This window comes from Oncorhynchus nerka, linkage group LG13, assembly GCF_034236695.1.
Source record: "Oncorhynchus nerka isolate Pitt River linkage group LG13, Oner_Uvic_2.0, whole genome shotgun sequence".
Taxonomy (NCBI): Eukaryota; Metazoa; Chordata; class Actinopteri; order Salmoniformes; family Salmonidae; genus Oncorhynchus; species Oncorhynchus nerka.
Window position 1 is genome coordinate 18,805,588 of NC_088408.1, and position 26,272 is coordinate 18,831,859.

General features: G+C 43.6%; 1 protein-coding gene across 1 annotated transcript; it reads right to left on the reverse strand.

The window, feature by feature from the left end:
• Positions 1–22,169: 22,169 nt before the first annotated feature.
• On the reverse strand, positions 22,170–24,843 carry LOC115139183 (alpha-1-antitrypsin homolog). The gene is made up of 5 exons (XM_029676317.2): positions 24,740–24,843; positions 23,981–24,659; positions 23,440–23,710; positions 22,906–23,053; positions 22,170–22,716 (listed from the first exon to the last, which is right to left on the reverse strand). Exons 2-5 carry the CDS (start codon positions 24,648–24,650, stop codon positions 22,525–22,527), a joined length of 1,281 nt encoding a protein of 426 aa, XP_029532177.1. The 5' UTR covers positions 24,651–24,659; positions 24,740–24,843; the 3' UTR covers positions 22,170–22,524.
• Positions 24,844–26,272: the final 1,429 nt, after the last annotated feature.

The following is a 26,272-nucleotide window of genomic DNA, read 5'->3' on the forward strand; positions in this document are numbered from 1 at the left end:
CCCCTTAGGAGACTGAAAAGATTTGGCATGGGTCCTCAGATCCTCAAAACGTTCTACAGATGCACCATCGAGAGCTTCCTGACTGGATGAGTAACTAGCTGGTACGGCAACTGCTCGGGATCCGACCGCAAGGCACTACAGAGGGTAGTGCGTACAGCCCAGTACATCACTGGGGCCAAGCTTCCTGCCATCCAGGACCTCTATACCAGGCGGTGTCAGAGGAAGGCCCTAAGCATTGTCAAATATTCATTCTCATACCCCGGCCTGAGACGGGGAGCCTAATAACTGTGCAGTCGCAATGGGTTGAGTCCTGACTTGAGATAAACGCACAATACTGACGTCAATGCATGATTGTGACCCCGGAGTTTACATTGCGTATGGTGATGCACCTATCTCAAGACACGGTTTGGAGTCTGTATTTGCCTCTTTTTCTTCTCAAGTTCAAACAGGGAGCCCAGTTCCACTAACAGATGTTAATTACATTGATGCGGGATCCCAGGGTGAGCTTGTTAATCAAACCCACCATTGTTTCTTCTCTTTTCTCGCAGAGCTTCACATCCTCCCTGGATGACACAGCAGCTAACAGTTAACATCACACCGACATATTTATCACTAGAATATTCTCCTCCACCCACTCACACACACACACCATCGTCTGATGACGCATAGAAACTGAAACGCACCGTATAGAACATCTCCAAGCACTGACCATTTTATGGCCCTCTCTTATTTTAGTTTTAGTGGCATTGTTTTGTCATTCTCCGGTTCTGTTAAGAGTTTATCTGGATTTGGTGGTTACAGTATTGTACCCTGTTCTTGGAGAAAAATATCTCTGTGGGCTAGGAGGATTGTATGTTGTCCCTAGGTCCTGGTAACCATAGGAACAGTGCCAATGTTAAGACAGACAGTAGGCCTATTCACCTCTCTTAATGATTATTTTCTACAGATAATGATTTAGTCTGGGTAAGTTTCAGTGTCTGGTCAAGGTCAGAACAAAGAGTAAAAAATATATCTAGATGTTAGTTTTTAAAATGAGTAAAGACGCAATACAATCACTGCCATCATCAATGATTTCAAACAGTAAATCACTAATCTTTGATTTCACCCGTAACCGTAATATTAAAATATTCCTGCTACAAAATAATCTCCCCCTCAAACTTTTGCTAGATAATAATATGGAGCTGAATCTTTCCTTTTTGCATCAGATATTCCTTCCTCCTCTGAACAATAAGAAAGAAATAACAATTTAAAAAAATACTCAAAGCTGTCAGCCGACAAAGTTTGGCATCACACAGAACACATAATGCCGGTGGCAATCACGCAGTGGGAGCGCCTCTAGAGAGGGTGTATCAGTCTGATCTGACACAGGGACTTAATACACCATTCATCCTATCTGATCCTCTTCTCTCTGCTCTGTAGTCCCAAGGCTCCCATAGACAACACACATCAGGGACATTTTGTCACAGTATAACAAAGACAGACAAAAGCGTACTTAAAAAAAAAAATCTGTGTGTCTTTTAGATTAATGCTGTAACATACTTTGATTGTGGTTTTATTGACTTTGCTGTATTGTGGAGGATATTGGAAAGTAGGAACTGTTCCGTGTGTGTGGGGAAACGACTGGCGAGGAAGGTACTCAGGGACGATGAATGGCTTTATGTTTGCACCAGTATTGAATAGAACATCATTTTTATATTTCACCAGGCAAGTCAGTTATGACAGCCTACCCCGGCCAAACCCTCCCCTAACCTGGACAACACTGGGCCAATTGTGTGCAGCCCTATGTGACCCCCAATCATGGCCGGTTGTGATACAGCCCCGGATCGAACCAGGGTCTGTAGTGACTCATCTTTCACTGAGATGCAGTGCCTTAGACCGCTGCGAAACGTGGGAGCCCATCATAAGATGAAATAGTACTTTATTATTATATATATATATATATATATATATATATATATCTATATACACATGAGAAAGAGAGAGACATATCTCCATGTTTTTGTCTGTCTGTTCTACTGTGACAAAATGTCCCTGTTGTGTGTTGTCTAAAATATATTTTGATTTGTGTAACACTTTTATGTTCACTACATGATTCCATGTGTTATTTCATCGTTTTGATATATTCATTATTACTCTGCAATGTAGAAAATAGTAAAAATAAAGAAAACCCCCATGAATGAGTAGGTGTGTCCAAACTTTTGAAAGGTACTAATATATACATATACACATATATATACATACAGTGTATTGGAAAGTATTCAGATCCCTTGACTTTTTCCACATTTTGTTACGTTACAGCCTTATTCTAAAATGAATTAAATTGTTTTCCCCCCTCATCAATCTACACACAATACCTCTCAAAGACAAAGCAAGAACTGTTTCTTAGAAATTTTAGCAAATTTACAAAAAATACAAAACTAGAATATAGTTACATAAGTATTCAGACCCTTTACTCAGTACTTTGTTGAAGAACCTTTGGCAGCAATTACAGCCTTGAGTCATCTTGGGTATGAAACTATAAGCTTGACATACCTGTATTTGGGGAGTTTCTCCCATTCTTCTTGGCAGATCCTCTCAAGCTCTGTCAGGTTGGATGGGAAACGTCGCTGCACAGCTATTTTCAGGTCTCTCTGAAGAGATGTTAGATCGGGCTCAAGTCCGGGCTTTGGCTGGGCCACTCAAAGACATTCAGAGACTTCTTCCAAAGCCACTCCTGCGTTGTCTTGGCTGTGTGCTTAGGGTTCAACCCAGTCTGAGGTCCTGAACACTGGAGCAGGTTTAAATCAAGGATCTCTCTGTACTTTGCTCCGTTCATCTTTCCCTTGATCCTGACTGGTCTCCCAGTCCCTGCCACTGAAAAACTTTCCAACTCGTGTCCAATCAATTGAATTTACCACAGGTGGACTCCAATCAAGTTGTAGAAACATCTCAAGGATGATTAATTGAAACAGGATGCACTTGAGCTCATAGCAAAGGGTCTCATAGCAAAGGGTCTGAATACTTTTTTATGTAAATAAGATATTTCAGTCATTTATTTTTAATACATTTACATTTTTTATAAAAGGCTGGTTTTGCTTTGTCGTTATTGGGTATTGTGTGTAGACTGATGAGGAAAACAATAATGAGTTTAATCCATTCTAGAATAAGGCTGTAACTTAACAAAATGTGGAAAAATCAAGAGGTCTGAATTCTTTCCAGATGCACTGTATGTATATATATATATACTTGAGAAAAACAAAAGGTCAGCATCAGTGCAGTTTCTGATTGTCAAATCAAGTCAAATCAAATGTTATTTGTCACGTGCCCGGGATACAACAGGTGTAAACCTTACAGTGAAATGCTTACTTAGAAGCCCTTTACCAACAATGCAGTTTTAAGACCCCCCCCAAAAAGTAAGAATAAGAACAAGTAATAAAGAGCAACAGTAAATATCAATAGCGAGGCTATATATACAGGGAGTACAGGTACAGAGTCAATGTGATGGGGCACCGATGTCGAGGTAATTGAGGTAATATGTACATGTAGGTAGAGTTATTAAAGTGACTATGCATAGATAATAACAGAGAGTAGCAGCAGCAGTGTAGAATGGGGGGGAGGGGTCAATGCAAATAGTCTGGGAAGCCATTTGATTAGATGTTCAGGAGTCTTATGGCTTGGGGGTAGAAGCTGTTTAGAAGCCTCTTGGACCTAGACTTGGCGCTCCGGTACCGCTTGCCGTGCGGTAGCAGAGAGAGCAGTCTATGACTAGGATGGCTGAAATCTTTGACAATGTTTAGGGCCTTCCTCTGACACCGCCTGGTATAGAGGTCTTGGATGGCAGGAAGCTTGGCCCCAGTGATGTACTTGGCTGTATGCACTACCCTCTGTAGTGCCTTGAGGTCGGAGGCCGAGCAGTTGCCATACCAGGCAGTGATGCAACCGGTCAGGATGTACACTTTTGATGGCTCAAAAGTGTGTAATTGTCATAGATACTATATATGTTATGACCAACCAGGCACTGCTTGTACTAGCTTCCACTGTAGAACAGCATGCCATTATATCAGATTAGCACAGTTAATTTGATTCCAGTCTGACCTGAAAACTATCATAGTGCTTTGCATGTAAAATAATCATCCAATCTACGATGTTTACAGTAGCTGTGAATTCCGTCCTCCGGGAGTCTAATTTAAAGTTAAAGCAATTGCATTGATATCTACGCCTACACTGATGAAATTATACCAAACACTTACATTAAGGAGCGCCGACGAGGAGCTCAAACCAAACGTTCACCTGCAGTAGTAGAGGAGAAGACGGAGAGAGCGGTGCTTTGTTTGCTTTGATGATCACATTTCTCCAGGATATGAATTATGAATCAAATCTCCCAAAGTGTAATTGAAAGTGAGTGGAAGCGTTTGAACTGCTCCACCGCTCCCCACTCCCTCACACAGTCCTGGTGCAGCTTTTCATCTGGAAGTGTGTCACCTCCTTCAGGAAAGGAGGGAAGGATGACATTTCTTCCACTTCTTCTTTTTTCCCCCATCACAGATCATCTACGTATTCCAGAAAAATATATATCTCTAACCTCGACTCATGAGATCCTGCCTGTGTCATATACTTAATTAATAATCCAAACCAGGGTTCACACACTGGCATGGAAGGTTGGTGACAGTTTTGGAAGAGGAGATTTTCATAATTTATTGGTGGCAGATTTGCAGTGTATCAACTTGAGGCTTTTATTAAAAAATGAGTGAAGATAAAGGAGCGGTGTGGTTGGAGAACAATCAGAGAGAGAGAAATATACCGGTGTGTAAAATGAATATTTCATCCTGTTAGCTGAGAAACAAAATATCTTCTCCTAAGCCTTGACAGTTGGCAGATGTCACAGACATCTTTCTTTTCCCTTCCCCATGTACCCTTCGCTGCCTAGCCATTCGACATGCTCCCTCTCAGTTGCATTACAATCAGTTTGTGCTGTAGACAATAATAGCCAACTCCTATGAACATTTACAGGATTCACAGATCTGGGACCAGGCTAGTAGCATATATTAATTTCAACATAATATATCATCGTAAAAATCATCTCCCTTTTCCTTCATAAGCATTATGCAGATCTTCATAATAGCCTGATAATGAGGTGTTATGAAGCCCCACAGTCAGAAGTATCTTTTTAACAAGCAGATGATGCATAGATGGCTGGCCTCTATCAGATTGCTCTCCATTCAGAATAAATGTGGCTGCAACTAAATTACTGATTTATGGAATGATGGTAAATACGCAAAATATATTTATTTACAGATGCAAGGCGATCATTAGCATGTCAAAATAATTGAGTGGACCCTAGTTACGATGTATTAAATTACAGTGGGACAGAGAGAGATATACACCCCTTACAGCAGTGCTAGTAGTAAATTGTACAATGATACTGTATAAGAATTACATAAATCAATCGTGTACAGTTGATCGCAGATAGAGGCACAGGGCCAGCATCCATTAATTCCTCAGTAGCTAAGTGATCAATGCTTTGTCACAGTAGCATACCCGGAAACACACTTGATGTCCATTTGGCAACATGATGATCTGTAGAGGATTAATCTCATTAGGAGGAGACATAATAAATTATGCATTGATCCACTCTCTGAAGACACAGCCCAGTCTTCCTCCCTCGTCTTAGTGTGATTGGACAAGGCGTTCATCTTGATTATCGTCCACCCTAACCCACCCACCCACCCACCCTAACCCACCCACCATAGCCCACCCACCCACCCTAACCCACCCTAACCCACCCACCCACCCACCCTAACCCACCCACCCCCCACCCACCCACCCATCCACCCACCCACCCTAACCCACCCACCCTAACCCACCCACCCACCCACCTAACCCTAACCCACAGGAACAAGCTAAGTAACGTCCATGTATCATGTCATAGCCATTGTGAATCAGACCTGCTTTAGTTGGTCCCAAGTATATATTTCTTATTTTTCTTCTTCTAAAATTAAGATCAGTTGTGCACTCATGTCAAACAATCAGATTTTCAGCAATGGGTTACCATTAAATTAAATTCGCATTTTATTAGTCACATGAAATGAATACAACAGGTGTAGACCTTACAGTGAAATGCTTTCTTACAAGCCCCTAACCAACAATGCAGTTTAAAAAATACGAATAAGAATAAGAAATAAAAGGAACAAGTAATTAAAGAGCAGCAGTAAAATAACAATAGCGGGACTATATACAGGGGGCACCGGTACAGTGTTAATGTGCGGGGGCAACGATTAGTCGAGGTAATTGAGGTAATATGTACATGTATTAAAGTGACTATGCATAGATAATACCTTTTGGTATGTTAACATTTTTTTATGTTCTCATAAATGTGTGGTAACTGTTTTTCTGACATGTTACTGGAGATATGTCCAGGGTGTAATACCAGCACACAGCCCAGTGGTTTCCTCAACAATGACAGATGATGGGGTTATCAAACTGTCACAATCTGTGGACCGAGGTGGGAGGAATCAACTGTATGTTGGAAATTGGGGTTAGCAGTTTGACTTCTCTGGGAATATGAAGTGATGGGAGAAATATAATGACGCATGCAATCACTGTTATATAGGAGGAGGAACCAGTAACAAGGCCATCTCTGTCTCAAAGGAAGAGTAACCAGGAACCAGGCCATAACTGTCTAATAGGAAGAGGAACCAGTAACAAGGCCATCTCTGTCTCATAGGAAGAGTAACCCGGAACCAGGCCATAACTGTCTAATAGGAAGAGGAACCAGTAACAAGGCCATCTCTGTTTCATAGGAAGAGTAACCAGTAACAAGGCCATAACTGTCTAATAGGAAGAGTAACCAGGAACCAGGCCATAACTGTCTAATAGGAAGAGGAACCAGTAACAAGGCCATCTCTGTTTCATAGGAAGAGTAACCAGTAACAAGGCCATCTCTGTCTCATAGGAAGAGTAACCAGGAACCAGGCCATAACTGTCTAATAGGAAGAGGAACCAGTAACAAGGCCATCTCTGTCTAATAGGAAGAGTAACCAGGAACCAGGCCATAACTGTCTAATAGGACGAGGAACCAGGAACCAGGCCATCACTGACAGGGACAAATCGTTTTTATGTTTCCGAGGGAGGGAGGGAGGGAGTGTATTCTGTAACACAATGGTGTGTCTGTCCAAACAGATTATGTCTAATCCCTTTTGTCAACAGCAGCATCGACAGCAAACACAGATTTATTTTTGGGTCATGGCGTCGTCTCACTCTTGATAACAACATGTCTACACAGAGATGCTTCTCGGAATAGCACCCGCAGATCTACTGTTCCTCTTGTTATAGACTACAACTGTGATCTACTGTTCCTCTTGTTATAGACTACAACTATGATCTACTGTTCCTCTTGTTATAGACTACAACTGTGATCTACTGTCCCTCTTGTTAGTTATAGACTACATCTGTGATCTACTGTTCCTCTTGTTATAGACTACAACTGTTATATACTGTTCCTCTTGCTATAGACTACAACTATGATTTACTGTTCCTCTTGTTATAGACTACAACTATGATTTACTGTTCCTCTTGTTATAGACTACAACTATGATCTACTGTTCCTCTTGTTATAGACTACAACTATGATTTACTGTTCCTCTTGTTATAGACTACATCTGTGATCTACTGTTCCTCTTGTTATAGACTACAACTATGACCTACTGTCCCTCTTGTTATAGACTACAACTGTGATCTACTGTACCTCTTGTTATAGACTACAATTGTGATCTACTGTACCTCTTGTTAGTTATAGACTACATCTGTGATCTACTGTTCCTCTTGTTATAGACTACAACTGTGATCTACTGTTCCTCTTGTTATAGACTACATCTGTGATCTACAGGTCCTCTTGTTATAGACCACAACTATGATCTATTGTTCCTCTTGTTATAGACTACAACTATGATATAATGTTCCTCTTGTTATAGACTACAACTATGATCTACTGTACCTCTTGTTATAGACTACAACTGTTATATACTGTTCCTCTTGTTATAGACTACAACTGTGACCTACTGTTCCTCTTGTTAGTTATAGACTACATCTGTGATCTACTGGTCCTCTTGTTATAGACTACAACTGTGATCTACTGGTCCTCTTGTTATAGACTACATCTGTGATCTACTGTTCCTCTTGTTATAGACTACAACTATGGTCTACTGTTCCTCTTGTTATAGACTACAACTGTGATCTACTGTTCCTTTTGTTATAGACTACAACCAAGATCTACTGTTCCTCATGTTATAGACTACAACTATGCTCTACTGTTCCTCTTGTTATAGACTACAACTATTATATACTGTTCCTCTTGTTATACACTACAACCAAGATCTACTGTTCCTTTGTTATAGACTACAACTGTGATCTACTGTTCCTCTTGTTATAGACTACAACCAAGATCTACTGTTCCTCTTGTTATAGACTACAACTATGCTCTACTGTGCCTCTTGTTATAGACTACAACTATGATCTACTGTTCCTCTTGTTAGTTATAGACTACATCTGTGATCTACTGTTCCTCTTGTTATAGACTACAACTATGATCTACTGTTCCTCTTGTTATAGACTACAACTGTGATCTACTGTTCCTCTTGTTATAGACTACAACCAAGATCTACTGTTCCTCTTGTTATAGACTACAACTATGCTCTACTGTTCCTCTTGTTATAGACTACAACTATGATCTACTGTTCCTCTTGTTATAGACTACAACTATTATATACTGTTCCTCTTGTTATAGACTACAACCAAGATCTACTGTTCCTCTTGTTATAGACTACAACTATTATATACTGTTCCTCTTGTTATAGACTACAACCAAGATCTACTGTTCCTCTTGTTATAGACTACAACTATGATCTACTGTTCCTCTTGTTATAGACTACAACTATGATCTACTGTTCCTCTTGTTAGTTATAGACTACATCTGTGCAAATACAATACAAATACCAAAGTATTGTTTAACAACATGATAATACAATGTTGCTACTAGATTAATTAGACTAGATACAATATTACTACACAGGTATAAGAGCATGTTACTGAATAGGGTAATTAATTTGGCGGCAGGCCCGACTGGGACTCGAACCTTGAGTCCAGTGACTGTCAACACAACACCGTTACGCCAAGAGATTGGAAATTCTTGACGTGGTCGTAAGGTGTTGATTTAAGATGACTGTAGGTTATTGAAACCATGACTTGAGGTAACACATCCTTCTATTTACAGATTCGTGGCTTTTGAAGGATTTATGGATTCAATCCGTATCTCAGAGGTATTGTGGAAGATCCACGTTAAAATGTAAAGGTCATTTCCGATTGAGCCGACATATGCATGTAACGTTCTTGGTGTAGTGGGTGAGAAGTCAGGCGCAGGAAGCAGAGAGTTCAGGGTAGTGCTACTTTAATGCACAAAACGGCGAACATAAGCCAACCCCCCGAAAACCCCGGGGCGCACAACAAACAAATGACCCAAACACGGGGACTGTCCAGCAAAACACGTAACCCACAGACACAGCACACAAGTTACAACAAACAATCCCGCACACAGAGCAGGTGGGCCTACGGGTAAATAAACCCTGACTAATCAGCCTAAACACAAACAGGTGAAACCAATAAACAGAAAGGGGAGAAAGGATCAGTGGCAGCTAGTAGGCCGGTGACGACGACCACCGAGTGCCGCCCGAACAGGATGGGAAGAAAGGATCAGTGGCAGCTCGTAGGCCGGTGACGACGACCACCGAGTGCCGCCCGAACAGGAAGGGGAGAAAGGATCAGTGGCAGCTAGTAGGCCGGTGACGACGACCACCGAGTGCCGCCCGAACAGGAAGGGGAGCCACCTTTGGTAGGAGTCGGGACAATGCAGCATTTACGGTGACTGCAGTCTCCGCGAACGTGGTAACATTGCCTTCAAATTCATATCAAGCTATGATGCAGATCTTCCACAATACTTCTACAATACAGATTGAATCCAGACCTTTTAATTTAAATATTATATTACTAAAAAGAAGGAGGAGAAGGACATTTGGAAAATGACAAACTCACGACAGCAACTGGCATGGATGTATAATAGTGCCAGATGCCATGACAACGGCAATATGCCCATCAGTTAGTCATTCTGCCTCTGGTGTTGTATCAAATATCCTATTACTACTTTCCCATTCAGAGGATGCTAAGCTATTTACCTCAATATATAGCCAGAAGGAGAACGACCACCCTGGGGCGGTTTATCACAGTGCACACAGTGCCAAGAGGGATGTCAAGGATGTGACACACTGTCGTGGCTTGACATTTGCTGCCTGCTGAGCCATAGTTAACATATGTTTTGATACACTACATTGCCAAAAGTATGTGGACACTCATCAAACATCTCATTCCAAAATCATGGAAATTATTATGGAGCTGGTCTCCCCTTTGATGCTATAACAGACTCCACTCTTCTGGTAATGCTTTCCACTAAATGTTGACTTTGATGCAGGGACTTACTTCACTTTGGCCACAAGAGCATTAGTGAGGTCGGGCACTGATGTTGGGCGATTAGACCTGGCTCGCAGTCGGCATTGCAATTCATCACAAAGGTGTTCGATGGGGTTGAGGTCAGGGCTCTGTGCAGGCCAGTCAAGTTCTTCCACGTCGAATTTGACAAACTATTTCTGTATGGACCTTGCTTTGTGCACGGGGGCATTGTCACGCTGAAACAGGCAAGGGCCTTCCCCAAACTGTTGCCACAAAAAAAAATGTATGTGTACTGTAGTGCTAAGATTTCCCTTCACTGGAACTAAGGGGCCTAGCTCGAACCATGAACACCTTTCCACTGCTCCAGAGTTCAATAGCGGCAAGCTTTACACCACTTTACACCACAAGCTAACGCTTGGCATTGCGCATGGTGAACTTGGGCTTGTGTGCGGCTGCTCGGCCATGGAAACCAATTTCATGAAGCTACTGACTAACAGTCCCTTTGCTGACTTTGCTTCCAGATGCAGTTTGGAACTCGGTAGTTAGTGTTGCAACCGAGGACAGGCGGTTTTAATACGCTGGGCCCTTCAGCACTCGGGGGTCCCGTTCTGTGAGCTTGTGTGGCCTACCACTTTGTGGCTAAGCCATTGTTGCGCCTTGACATTTCCACTTCACAATAACAGCACTTACAGTTTACCGGGGGCAGCTCTAGTAAGGCAGAAATTTCACAAACTGACTTGTTGGAAAGGTGGTGTCCTATGACGGTGTCACTTTGAAAGTTGCTGAGCTCTTGAGTAAGGCCTTTCTACAACCAATTTTTGTCTACTTTTGACCATGTACTGTATTTTCATGTGAGCTTAGAGCTTCATAGTTCTTCTTTCCATGAACAACCGTAAGGAATAATACATAATACAAGTGTAGATCAAGTTCACTCTTGGTTTCTCTGGTTTTTTCTTTGATGGCATACAGTATAAATCATTCTCTTTCTGTCAATAATCTGCGCTTCACTTATGTTCTGGATGTGTTGTTGTTGCTTTGATGCTGTTATAACATACCAACACAGTTCATCCATGCTGTAACTGCATATAATATACACTGAATTCGGAAAGTATTCAGACCCCTTCCATTTTTCAACATTTTGTTACGTTACAGCCTTATTCTAAAATTGATTATAACCTGGGTGGTTTGAGTCCTGAATGCTGATTGGCTGACAACAGTAGTATACCAGACCGTATACCACCGGTATGACAAAACATGTATTTTTAAAAACCAAATCCATGTATTTTCAAAAACCAATCCATGAGGTGGAAGGAATTGTCCGTACAGCTCCGAGATAGGATTGTGTCGAGGTACAGATCTGAGGAAGGGTACCACAACATTTCTGCACCGTTGAAGGTCCCCAAGAACACAGTGGCCTCCATCATGGAAGAAGTTTGGAACCACTAAGACTCCTACTAAAGCTGGCCGCCCGCCCAAACTGAGCAATCGGGGGAGGTGACCAAGAACCCGATGGTCACTCTGACAGAGCTGCAGAGTTCCTCTGTGGAGATGGGAGAACCTACCAGGAGAACAATCATCTCTACAGCACTTCACCAATCAGGCCTTTATGGTAGAGTGTCCAGACAGAAGCCACCCCTCAGTAAAAGGCACATGACAGCCCGTTTGGAGTCTGCCAAAAGGCACCTAATGGACTCTCAGACCATGAGAAACAAGATTCTGTGGTCTGATGAAACCAAGATTGAACTCTTTGGCCTGAATGCCAAGCGTCACGTCTGGAGGAAACCTGGAGCCATCCCTATGGGGAAGCATGGTGGAGGCAGCATCATGCGGTGGAGATGATTTTCATCGGCAAGGACTGGAAGACTAGTCAGGGTCGAGGGAAAGATGAACGGAACAACGTTTCTTGATGAAAACCTGCTCCTGCTCCTGCGCTCTCAGGACAACGACCCTGTCACGCCCTGGCATTAGTATTCTGGGTTTTCGTTAGTATTTTGGTGAGGCCAGGGTGTGACATGGGGATTTATGTGGTTTGTTTTGTCTGGGGTTGTTTGTAGTTATGGTATTGTGGTTAGTGGGGTTGTTTAGAATAGTCTATGGTTGCCTGGAGTGGTTCTCAATCAGAGGCAGGTGTTTATCGTTGTCTCTGATTGGGAACCATATTTAGGCAGCCATATTCTTTAGGTCTCTTGTGGGTGATTGTTCCTGTCTCTGTGTTTGTTGAACCAGATAGGGCTGTTTCGGTTTTTTCACATTTCTTGTTTTGTAGATTGTTCATTGTTCATCTTTATTAAAGATGTTTACAAGTAACCACGCTGCGTTTTGGTCGCCTCTCTTTCCCCAGAAGAAAACCATTACAGAATCACCCACCAACCAAGGACCAAGCGGCGTGGTAAACAGAGGCAGTAGCAACAGCAGCAGCAGGAGAAGCAACAGGTGCAGCAGGAGCAACAGCAGCAGCAGCAAAAGCAGCAGCAGGAGGAGCTAGCACGGCAGAGCGGCTGGAAGCCCGAAAGGCAGCCCCAAAAATGTATTGGGAGGAGGGACAGGGAGAGTGTGGCAGAGTCAGGAGTCAGACCTGAGCCAACTCCCCCTGTTTACCGTAAGGAGCCATGGATGGAATTGGAGCTGTCGGCAAAGCTGAGTGCTGAGTCTGAGGGTGTTGAGGATGTATTGGACAGAATAGGGAGAAGGGTGTTGGTTTGGCATAGTATGCAAGGCACCCCGCACCAGGCTGTCTCTCCATCCCATCAACACAGGTGCTTCCAGTCTGCCCAGCGCCGTCTGAGCTACCCGTCTGCCAAGCGCCATCAGCGCCGCCTGAGCCACCCGTCTGCCCAGCGCCGCCAGTGCCACCAGTCTGCCCAGTGCCGCCAGTGCCGCCAGTCTGCAAGGAGCCGCCAGTCTGCAAGGAGCCGCCAGTGCCGCCAGTCTGCAAGGAGCCGCCAGTGCCGCCAGTCAGCCAGGAGCCGCCAGAGCCGCCAGTCTGCCAGGATCCGCCATTCAGCCAGGATCCGCCAGTCAACCAGGACCTGCCAGAGCCGTCAGTCAGCCAGGATCTGCCAGAGCCGTCAGTCAGCCAGGGTCAGCCAGGATCCACCAGTCAGCCAGGATCCGTCAGTCAGCCAGGATAGGCCAGAACTGCCAGACAGCCAGGATTGGCCAGAACTGCCAGACAGCCAGGATCGGCCGGAACTGCCAGTCAGCCAGGATCGGCCGGAACCGCCAGTCAGCCAGGATCGGCCGGAACCGCCAGTCAGCCAGGATCGGCCGTAACCGCCAGTCAGCCAGGATCTGCCGGAACCGCCAGTCAGCCAGGATCTGCCGGAACCGCCAGTCAGCCAGGATCTGCCAGAACCACCAGCCAGCCAGGATCTGCCAGATCCATCAACCTGCCTGAGCTTCCCCTCAGTCCTGAGCTTCCCCTCAGTCCTGAGCTTCCTCAGTCATGAGGCACCCCTCAGTCCAGGTGGGCCCTTTGTTGGGGTTAGTAGGCCTGGGTCGGCAGCGAGGGTCGCCAATCAAGGGACGCGAAGGAGGTGGACAGAGACTATGTTGGAATGGGGTCCACGTCCAGCGCCAGAGCCGCCACCGTGGACAGACGCCCACCCAGACCCTCCCCTATGGATTTAGGTGGCGGCCGGGATTCCGCTCCTTTGGGGGGAGGTACTGTCACGCCCTGGCCTTAGTATTCTGGGTTTTCGTTAGTATTTTGGTGAGGCCAGGGTGTGACATGGGGATTTATGTGGTTTGTTTTGTCTGAGGTTGTTTGTAGTTATGGTATTGTGGTTAGAGTAGTACTCTAGGTAAGTCTATGGTTGCCTAGAGTGGTTCTCAATCAGAGGCAGGTGTTTATCATTGTCTCTGATTGGGAACCATATTTAGGCAGCCATATTCTTTAGGTCTCTTGTGGGTGATTGTTCCTGTCTCTGTGTTTGTTGCACCAGATAGGGCTGTTTCGGTTTTTTCACATTTCTTGTTTTGTAGATTGTTCATTGTTCATCTTTATTAAAGATGTTTACAAGTAACCACGCTGCGTTTTGGTCCGCCTCTCTTTCCCCAGAAGAAAACCATTACAGGCCCTAAGCACAAAGTCAAGACAACGCAGGAGAGTCTTCGTGACAAGTCTTTGAATGTCCTTGAGTGGCCCAGCTAGAGTCCGGACTTGAACCTGATTGAACATCTCTGGAGAGACCTGAAGATAGCTGTGCAACGACGCTCTCCATCCAACCTGACAGAGCTTGAGAGGATGGGAAGAATGGGAGAGAAGAATGGGAGAAGAAAAGAATGGGAGAAACTTCCCAAATACCTGTGTGCCAAGCTTGTATCGCCATACCCAAGATTACTCAAGGCTGCAATCGCTGCCAAAGGTACTTCAACAAAGTACTGAGTAAACGGTGTAAATAATTACGTAAATGTGATATTTCCGTTTTTTTATTTTTATACATTTGCAAAAAAAAAATGTGCATTGTCATTGTGGGGTATTGTGTGTAGATTGATGAGGGGTTAAAAACAGTTAAATAGATTTTAGAATGAGGCTATAACATAACAAAATGTGGAAAATGTCACGTCTGCTCCAGCTCTCCCTCTCTGGCGCCAGGCTGCCCTTCAATACGCACACCTGTGACCTTCATTACGCACACCTGTGACCATCATTACGCACACCTGTGACCATCATTATGCACAGCAGTGCTCATTGCACTCACCTGGACTCCTTCCCTTTGTTTATTGCCCCGTATATGACTGTCTGCTCTCCATTTGTTCCCTGTGTCTGCATTAATGTTATGTGTTCTTGTCCAGGCGCTGTCGCCGAGGGACCTGGCAGTGCCTCAGCTAGCTCGTTGGGCTTCCACGCCTTAGCTGGCTCGAGAGGTCGTCTTGCCTCTGTGGGCTCAGCAGGCGCCCACCCCGCGTCATGCTTCAGCCTGCCCATCAGGCTCCCACACCTCAGCCGGTTTGTATGGCTCCCACGCCTGAGCCGGCTCGCCAGGCTCCCACGCCTCTGCCGGTTTGTATGGCTCCCACGCCTGAGCCGGCTCGCCAGGCTCCCACGCCTCTGCCGGTTCGTCGGGCTTCTACGCTCCAGCCGGCTTGTCCAGCACCCATGCCTCGGCCGGCCCGTCAGGCTCGCCCTGGTGGGATGTCGGGTTGCGCCCCTAGTGGGTGGGGTACTGTAACGCCTACTCCCGCTCTCCCTCTCTGCCGCACGAGGGCACCAGGCTGCCCTTCATTGCGCACACCTGTCATAATCATTATGCACAGCAGCGCTCATTGGACTCACCTGGACTCCTTCCCTTTGTTGATTGCCCCGTATATAACTGTCTGCTCCCCCGTTTCTTCCCTGTGTCTGCATTAATGTTATGTGTTCTTGTCCAGACGCTGTCCTGTCCTGTTCCGTTCCATGTCCGTTGATAATTAAATGTCCACTCCCTGTTCCTGCTTCTCGTCTCTACCAGCGTCAAGCCTTACAGAAAAATGAATGGGGTCTGAATACTTTCTGAATGCACTGTATATCATATATATCATATAATGTCTATCATCACACACCAATATCTGATTTATCCTGACTATGCACAGCACAAGTAATCAGAACCTATTCTGTTTCATCCCAAGGCTCAAGGGCCTTTGGGAATGATTGCAATGCCAATACCACTGTAGAGGAGGTTTTTTTACCAGGGGGTTTGAGTTTAGCTGCTGGAATTCTTCAGAGAAGACTTTCTAATGTGTTCTTCCTGGCTTTGTGGTGCAGTGACATACACTTAATAGTGGAGGATGAGAACAAAAAATTCCATGACCTTCCAAACATTCGATGAATTATAGAGTTGGATGTGTAAAGCAGTCCAATGAATTATGAGGCAGATGTGGCTTCATTTGGCTCTGAATTGCAAACTCAAATGGATAGAGAATTACAGTAGCTGAACACAGAGAGGAAGGAGTGGGGTGATGCTTTAGGCAACTGAAGAGACAACACTGCCACCTGGTGAAGAACAGGGATAGTGTGTGTGTGTGTGTGTGTGTGTGTGTGGTTCTTCTATCCTTGTGGGGACCTAAAATTCCCCACAAGGATAGTAAATCAAGGAAAATGATCCCTCGTGGGAGAACCACTGGGTGGTTCGAGCCATGAACGCTGATTGAATGACAGCCGTGGTATATCAGACCGTATACCATGGGTATGACAAAACATTTATTTTTACTGCTGTAATTACATTGGTAACCAGTTTATAATAGCAAAAAGGCACCTCGGGTTTGTGGTATATGGCCAATATACCATGGCTAAGAGCTGTATTTAGGCAATCCGCGTTGTGTCATACTTAAGAACATACCTTAGCCGTGGTATTTTGACAATATACCACACCCCCTCGTGCCTTATTGCTTGAATAACCACCCCATTCACTTCAACAACATCTCCAGAAAGTACTCATTTTAAAAGCCCACTGCAATTCGCTGCGTTTTATATATATTTCCAAACTATGAGATTGAAATTATACAGTGAAATTTAGAAAATTATGATAATGCCATTTTAGTGTAAGAGATGTTTGAAAAGGCCGCCTGAAATTTCAGCCTGTTTTGATAGGATGGAGTTTTGTTGCCATACCTAGTAATCATTACATGTCAGTCCAACATTTGATTCTGTCTGGACGTTGTGTGTTTTTGATTACATCTCCTAATTAGGCCCATTAAATGCAGAACATGTCTACCGTTTAAAACATTTAACACAATTTAAACATCATTTAAAACAATATTCTCTGGGAACTCTGACATGGACTTCTTTCTAAAACGGATCAAAATGTTGAGTCAAACGAGATTAGAAAGGTAATGGTAGGACTGGAAACTTCAAAACATAGTTTGTGTGACATGGTCAACAGCTGAGCTGATCCGTGATACCATCAATCTTTTTCTGCCTGAGCCTTTTGTTTGATGGTTTGTTCAGTCAGGGAATAAAAGCATCATTAGCTTATATTGAACAAGCTTTCAGGTAGACTAGAGCGAGTTATCATTAACTGTGCCTCAATGTCTGTTTATTTATCTGTCCGACTGCTGAATGCTGCAGCCTTCAAGAAGAAGAATGTAGATACAGTAGATGTAGATGTACCAACCCATTGGGCACAGACATCAATTCAACATCTATTCCACGTTGATTCAACATCATTTCATTGAAATTATTTGGAAAACAACATTGATTCAATCTGTGTGTGCCCAGTGGGAAGTTATCTCTTCATTCAACTTTTGTCGTTGCCTTTGTTCTTTCTCTCAGACGGAGTCTTGCGTAATCTGTTTCTCCAGTCTCTCTGACCAGGCAGTGATTTGAGGTTTTATGCAACTACAAGCTTGATGGAACAATGGTGCGACCAACAAAAAACATCCAGTCAGTGGAAGTCCTTTGGGCTTGTTGATGAGAGAGGTTGAAGGAGAATGACAAGAATCGTGCAAGCTAACAGGCGGGCCACAAACTGACAAATAATGGTCATCTCGGAACACACAACTCGTCGGTCTTTGTCATGGATGTGCTATTGCAGCAGACGACAACACCGGATTCCACTCCCATCAGCTAAAAACACGAATAAGCTGCACCAACACTGGACAATGGAGGAGTGGAAAAGCATCACCTGTTCCCACGAATCCTGGTTCCTGTTGCGTCATTCTGATGGCAGAGTCAGGATTTGGCATAAGTAGCATGAGTCCATGGACCCATCCTGTCTGGTACAGCTGGTGGTACAGGCTGGTGGCTGTGGTGTACTGGTGTGGGGAATGTTTTCCTTGCACAAGTTAGGTCCTTGTAACCAATCGAGCAAGCAAACGTTTCAGCCGTAAAGGGTTTTCTAATGATCAATTAACCTTTTAAAATGATAAACTTGGATTAACTAACACAACGTGCAAATGGAACACAGGAGTGATAGTTGCTGATAATGGGCCTCTGTACGCCTATGTAGATATTCCATAAAAAATCAGCTGTTTCCAGTGACAATAGTCATTTACAACATTAACAATGTCTACACTGTATTTCTGATCAATTTGATATTTTAATGGACCAAAATATAGCTTTTCTTTCAAAAACAAGGACATTTCTAAGTGACCCCAAACATTTCAAGTATTTGTCCCAATACTTTTGGTCCCCTAAAATGGGTGGACTATGTACAAAAAGTGCTGTAACTTCTAAATGGTTCACCCGATATGGATGAAAAGACCTTCAGTCTGCACTTTAACCTCATTGTCAATGTTTTATTTCAATTCCAAACTGCTGGACTACAGAGTCAAAACAACAGAAACTGTGTCACTATCACAATACTTTTGGAGCTCACTGTATCTGAATGTATATACAGTGCCTTCAGAGGGTATTCAGACCCCTTCACTTTTTCAACATTTTGCAAAACTGAAATCATATTTATATAAGTATTCAGACCCTTTACTCAGTACTTTGTTGAAGCACCTTTAGCAGCGATTATAGACTCGAGTCTTCTTGTGTGTGACATTCAGAAACTTGTCCCGAAGCCACTCCTCCATTGTTTTGGCTGTGTGCTTAGGGTCGTTGCCCCGTTGGAAGTTAATCCTTCGCCCCAGTCTAAAGTCCTGAAATCTCTGGAGCAGGTTTTCATCAAGGAAATCTCTGTACTTTGCTCCGTTCATCTTTCCCTCGATCCTGACTAGTCTCTCAGTCCCTGCCGCTGAAAAACATCACCACAGCATGATGCTTCCACCACCATGGTTAACTGTAGGGGTGGTGCCAGGTTTCCTCCAGATGTGAAGCTTGGCATTCAGGCCAAAGAGTTCAATCTTGGTTTCATCAGACCACAGAATCTTGTTTCTCATGGTCTGAGAGTCCTTTAGATGCCTTTTGGAAAACTTCAAGCAGGCTGTCATGTGCCTTTTACTGAGGAGTGGCTTCCATCTGGCAACTTTAACATAAAGGCCTGATTAGTGGAGTGCTGTAGAGATGGTTGTCCTTCTGGAAGGTTCTCCCATCTCCAAAGAGGCACTCTGGAGCTCTGTGAGAGCGACCATTGGGTTCTTGGTCATTTCTCAGACCAAGGCCCTTCTCCCCCGATTGCTCAGTTTGGCCAGGCAACCAGCTCTAGGAAGAGTCTTGGTGGTTCCAAACTTCTTCCATTTAAAAATGATGGAGGCCACTGTGTCCTTGGGAACCTTCAATGCTGCAGAAATGTTTTGGTACCCTTCCCCAGATCAGTACCTCCACACAATCCTATCTCGGAGCTGTATGGACAATTCCTTCGACCTCATGGTTTGGATTTTGCTCAGACACTCACTGTCAGCTGTAGGACCCTATATAGACAGGTTTGTGCCTTTCCAAGCCATGTCCAATCAATTGAATTTACCACAGGTGGACTCCAATCAAGTTGTAGAAACATTTCAAGGATAATCAATGGAAACAGAATACAGATGAGCTCAATTTCAAGTCTCATAACAAGGGTCTGATTACTTACGTACTGTAAAAAATGTATTTCTGTTATTTATTTGTAAAGCATTTGCAAAAAAATCTAAAGACCTGTTTTTGCTTTGTCATTATGGGGTATTATATGTAGATTTATAATGTTATTTATTTAATCCATTTTGTAAACAAACATTTTTGGAAAAAGGGAATGGGTCTGAATACTTCCCCGAATTCACCGTAAAATGTGCTGTTTTAGAGGTTCAGCACCCCTGGAGCACATTAGGTGTTAAGTGCCTGTTAGGTGCCTTGCTCAAGGGCACCTTGACAGATTTTTCACCTTGTCTGCTATAGATGATCACTTCACACAATCCAACCCCTAGCCTGACTGAGTGGGTAACATGCCATTTGAGCTCTTTAATATTAGATAATAGGCAGAGCAGAAAAGAGATGACTGGTTTTGGGAGTGAGAATAATAGGTGTTTGGGGTTGAGAGAAAGGGGTGGTTGAGCTTGAGAAGAAGCAGGAGTTGAGGTTGAAAAACAGTTGGGATTTTGTGGCTAATTTAGGGAAAACAGCAATCCTGCTCATAGATTATGCATGTATGAACTACACATTGACACATCCAGCCCAAAGCGAGAGGTTTAAAAAATACTTTGTGGTCGCTAAAATTCCGGAGCATGTTTTTAATGAGGCCACATTGTTGACAAAAAATATCTCCTAAAAGTAAATGAATCCATACAGCCGAATAATAATTCATAACAGAACAATCATTTTGGGGTTGGGAAGAAGAGGGGGTTGTGGTATGAAGAAGAGGGACTTGGGGTTTTTAAGAAGAGGAGGTTGGGGTTTGAAAAAGAGCGGGTTGGGGTTTGAAGAAAAGGGGTTTGGGGTTTGGAAGAAGAGGGGGTTGGGGTTGGGAAGCAGAGGGGTTTGGGGTTGGGAGGAAGAGGGGTTGGGGTTGGGAAGAAGAAGGGGTTGGGGTTTGAAGAAAAGGGGGTTGTGGTATGAAGAAGAGGGACTTGGGGTTTGAAGAAGAGGAGGTTGGGGTTTGAAAAAGAGGGGGTTGGGGTTTGAAGAAGAGGGGTTGGGGTTTGAAGAAGAGGGACTTGGGGTTTGAGGAAGAGGAGGTTGGGGTTTGAAAAAAGAGGGGGTTGGGGTTTGAAGAAGAGGGGTTTGGGGTTTGGAAGAATAGGGGTTGGGGTTAGGAAGAAGAGAGGGTTGGGGTTGGGAAGAAGAGGGGGTTGGGGTTTAAAAAAGAGGTGGTTGGGGTTTGAAGAAGAGGGGGTTGGGGTTGATAAGAAGAGGGAGTTTGTCAAGCTAATGATGAACAAAGCTGGGGGGTGGGGTTAAGGTTAAAAATTGTGTTTGGGTTATCAACTGGTCTGGAAAGAATGGGTAGATTAGACACACCATTGAGATGTGGGGCACCCTCCTCTAAGAGATCGTGTCCATAACTCAATGCAATGCAATGCATCTACAATTACTGTATGTTGGTCTTAAGATATATCCCAGGGATTCACTGTGTATAATGCTTTTCTTCACACATTGATTTCTAGGAGCACCCACGGATCAATGAAAGTGAATTCTCTGAAGTACTGCATTGTTCTGTTTCGGTTAGTTAGCAATCTGTGTTGAAGTCCTTTAGTGTTCCTTTTGTGATTGAAGCAATATGCATTATGTGTCTTAACAATTGGTATTAGATATTTGTATCTGTGTCTGTGTCTTTACAATTGGATTCTTGTTTTGTCCTGAAACAGGAAAAATGAAATAATCAAAAGCTAAATCTGAAAATATTTTTTATCTGAAGACACAGTCCACACACCATACCACATGGAGTCAGGTGTGTCTGTTTCCGTCATGTCTTTCTGACGAGTCAGTATGTGAGAGTGCGAGGGGGATAGAATGAGGACGGGGGTATTGATTGATTACATAAACTCCCCAGCAGCAACTGTCTATTTACAGGTCAAAAGTCACCGACTCAGCTAGGGCCGATGAACCTCAGGTTACCCAGGTCCCTATCCTCTACTGGGAAAATGTTCTAACTCAGGACTCATCCAGATCTCTGTTCTTGATAGACAGCAGTTGTCTAGTCTACCTGGCAATACTAGTGTGCTAGTGCTATGCTAGTGTGTTGGGAAAATGTGAAAATTCTATATCAAAGAAGAACTGCAATGCTGACATGGGGCTATCTAACCCAATCAATGATTTGAGATGATCACAATCAAGATGAGATATCAGTCGAAATGCATGCAGATAAATCAATGCTTGAGACATCAGCCTGCTATTGACTGTTCAAAATGACGATATAACATTTTCTTTTTAATGTTGTTGGGAGACGTGTTTATTTTTTGAAAATGCGTTAGAAACACAACTTCCAGAGACATAACCATGACACATCACTATCAACAAACCAGCATGGACATCAGTACAATTGTAAGCTAACTACAAACTCACACAGACACACACACACCTCTGCTTTTAGGTATAGAGTTGATATAAAAACACATGTCGACAAAATGGCCGACACTTGAATGCCACAACTGCGAACCGCAAAGACAGATACAGATATGTTTTGCCACTTGTTAAAGCATGAGAGACAAAAACCGTTCTTAAATCTCCTCAGATGTTATTCACACTCTCCCTCCCTTTCCCTCCCTCTCTGTAGTTCATTTGAGGCTGGGATTGGTGACTTTGCCCATGAAGACAATGCTCTTGGTAGAGTCCTCCAGGATGAAGAGCAGGAAGGGCCTGTTGAGCATGATGGTGTCTGGGAGAGACATAGGCATGATCTCTATCGTAGTTACAGCGGCCGCCTCAGTCCCCTTCTCATCTACGCTCAGCACAGCCTTGTGGGTAACCTGGGGAGGGAGCAGGAATGGGTTCATTTGTTGACCTTGACAGCACTGTCCCCTACATGGCCTATAAACATAATAGAATAGAATAGACCCTTAGTAGTCCATCAGAGACAGACATTCTTATTCTATTTTGTTCCCTCAGACAGATAAGAGAAGAGGCAGACATGAGATGGATGTGACACATCATCATACCTTGGACACCTTCAGTTTGGTATCCTCAGAGATGGCAGAGAAGTCAGCTGAGTCACCAAAGGCATTGACCACGCCCATGTCTTTCAGATGATCTCCCAGGGAGTACGAGGTAGAGGTGGAGAACTTGGGCATGAAGATATCCACATTGCTGAAAGAGAGATTATCATACACTGAGTTTACAGTATTATCGCAAAGAAACGTACATGATCCTGCCGCTCGCAAATAAAATGCCAGCCACATTCAAATGTTAATCTGCATTAAGAATCTCTATATACGATACAATCTGATGCTTATTGCAAACTTTGTCTTGTCAGCTGATAAACAAACTACCCTGACCTTACGTTAAGAATAGATAGAAATAAAGAATATAAAAATAATAGACAACATTATACTGAAAAGGTGCCCAATAAAAAAAGTTACAAAAAATCTACTCTCCTTAACTCCTGAAGAGGATGTAGTACTACACTGACCATATATACCATGAATAAATAGAGAACGTTACATTAGAAAGCATATGAAATAATGTGTTCTCACGTCCTGAACAGGTGCTCGTGCACGTGCTTCAGGTAGTCCTTGTTGATGAAGGCCTCCACATGCTCCATCTTTCCATCGTTGGGCAGGACCACCATCATTGAGGAGTTGCCTTTGTAAGGCAGTATGACCACGGTGGTGAAGTTATCCTGGTCCTGATACAACTCATAACGACCCGTCCTCTTCATCATGTCCACCTGCACCTTGGTGTTCTCGTCCACTTTGAAGTCAGCCTTGTCGGTCAGCGTGGCATCGAAGGGCTTATCCCACTTCCCTGGGGAGGGAGGTAGAGGACATTGTTACTAAGGGGTAGTAAACATGCAAGCAGAAACAGACAATGTTATAAGCCTATATTGGTTTTAGTTTGTTCTGCACATTCCTTTTCTGTTAATTCTTTATTGACACATCTTCAGTTTACAGTGTGGAAATTAGTTAGTCATTCAGTCAGTCAATCAATTGATCAATGATCTGTATTATTTTGTTGTTCTTAAATTAAACAATAAGTGCATGACCATTTTCTCCTACTACAGTGTCCTCCTCCTACCTCTGAAGAAGACGTAGTTGATGAGCATCATGGCTGTATCAGGGTCCAGATCCTTCACCATGTCCGTGATCTTGTCCTGGGTCTTCTTGGCGATGAACTTGTTGATCTCGGCGGCAGCCTCAGCTGGGTTCTTGAAGTCAACCGTGAAGCCTTCGCTGGCGTAGAAGTGCTTGGCGTCCTCAAGGAACTTGGCTAGGGGCTTGAAGCCGTCCCTCAGAGCCAAGGCATTGCCCATGTCCAGCTGCATGGCCTCCCCAGTGTGGCCCAACATGTGGTACAGGTGCTCGTAAGCATTGTTCACCTGCTCCGGTGTGAAGGCGCCATAGCCCAGAGCGGAGTACAGCTGGCTGTGGGTGTCTCCCTTAGCCCCAAGGGACAGCATAGCCAGACTAGTGGCAATGCCCAGAGGAGAGAAGAAAATGTTCATGTTCTCGGTGTTGGCTTTGCTCAGGCTCCTGTACAGGGTGAAGGCGAAGTCTGCGTTGTGGGGCGCCAGCTTGTGGCAGGACTCTTCGTCCCCGTGGCTGTGCTGAGGGTGGGCCTCGCCAGCGATGTGGTGGAGGTGGTGGTGGTGGTCTTCTGTGTGACCGGCGTGGTCCCCGTCATGGGGCGCCGCCAAGGCCACGCAGAGCAGCATAGCCACTATCGTACAATAAGATATACCCCGCATTTTATCTACCTGGAGAGAGAGAATAGACAATGTCATTACTGCTCCGCACAGATTTGAAAAAATGCAGTGAAATAAAGATCAGTTCTTACCTCCAATGTCCTCTTTGCCGGAGACAGTGTTGCAGGAACTCTGTCAATTTATGGGCCTGAGAAGATCAGCTGATCACATTTAATAAATGATTAACCAGACCCCACCTCCTTATACTGACCTGGCTGAACCGGAGATTAATCTGGCCAGGCTGACTAGACTACATGTAATGTTGCAATATGTCTCAACACCCAGTACTCCACACGAAAGCACTAAAGGATTTTCCTTCCTCACAGTAAAATGTTGGTAAATGTAGGTGATCTTACTCATGCCTTGCAACACTTTTGATCTTTGACACATGATTGCTCAGAACACTTATGTTTTAACACCATCACAAACAGATGTAATAAAGACATCAATCCAGTTTAATTGGATTTAACATGAGAAACACATTGCCTTTTTTTAATCTGACAGCAGAATCACATGCATTATTATTTTTATAGTGTATTAGAATGACTTTGTGACACCCAAATCTTGTGTCGTCTCTCAAATCTCTCCTGGCCGCTCTTTGTTGGTAATAAGCCTGACATTTCAGAAGGCAGAACCACTATAAATACTTTACAAACGTCACATGTTTCTCCTGACAGTTGTATGACATTCCAGAACCCCATGTAGACCAGTAGTTGTACAACTAAACTCCATATTGGAACCACCAATTGGCTTATGGTTGTGATCTGTCACTGTTGAAAGCTGGGAACAGATTATTGAGCTGGCCTCTCATGACTGATCTGCTCTCGGATTCATCTTGTTCTATTCTATTCATCATTTTATCTTTCCGAGTTTGAAATATCACAATGTCATCTGCAGGACGCCAGCATCAAAGAATAGAATGATATTCACACTCAAAGCTTTTGCTCTCTGGGTGTGTCATTGTGAAATGTTGGATTCGAAAACTCCAGCTTGTAGTGTAGCCTAAGGATAAAATGAACCTTTGCTGTCTCTGTTATTAAAATGATTGTCAATTAACTAAATGATTGATTCCGATATTGACTGATGATTGAGTTTGTGTAACGTTTTCTTTCATCCTAATTGTAAAACAATTTAATTGTGAAATTGTTATGTAATGTAAAAGTCAGCCATAACCTGTATATAACAAAAACACTTACATTACTAGAAATTATTTTATCATATAATATTAAAATAAAACAGAAACTAGAGTAAAACAAGCACATTCTTATCATTTTTCTTCAACAAATGGCCTTTTACAGCCTCGTACAAACCATCCTGATCTTGTGAGCTTACATTCTGTTACATTCTTCTGTTGCATTCTGTTACATTCTGTTACATTCTTCTGTTACATTCTGTTACATTCTTCTGTTACATTCTGTTACATTCTTCTGTTACATTCTGTTACATTCTGTTACATTCTTCTGTTACATTCTGTTACATTCTTCTGTTACATTCTGTTACATTCTTCTGTTACATTCTGTTACATTCTGTTACATTCTTCTGTTACATTCTGTTACATTCTGTTACATTCTTCTGTTACATTCTGTTACATTCTTCTGTTACATTCTGTTACATTCTCCTGTTGC

Coding starts and splice junctions, on each gene's coding strand:
- LOC115139183 (XM_029676317.2), bottom strand. CDS start 24,650: ATGCGGGGTATATCTTATTGTACGATAGTGGCTATGCTGCTCTGCGTG. Junction 23,711..23,980: donor CAACTACGTCTTCTTCAGAG/GTAGGAGGAGGA, acceptor CTCCCTCCCCAG/GGAAGTGGGATAAGCCCTTC. Junction 23,054..23,439: donor CACGAGCACCTGTTCAGGAC/GTGAGAACACAT, acceptor TCTCTCTTTCAG/CAATGTGGATATCTTCATGC.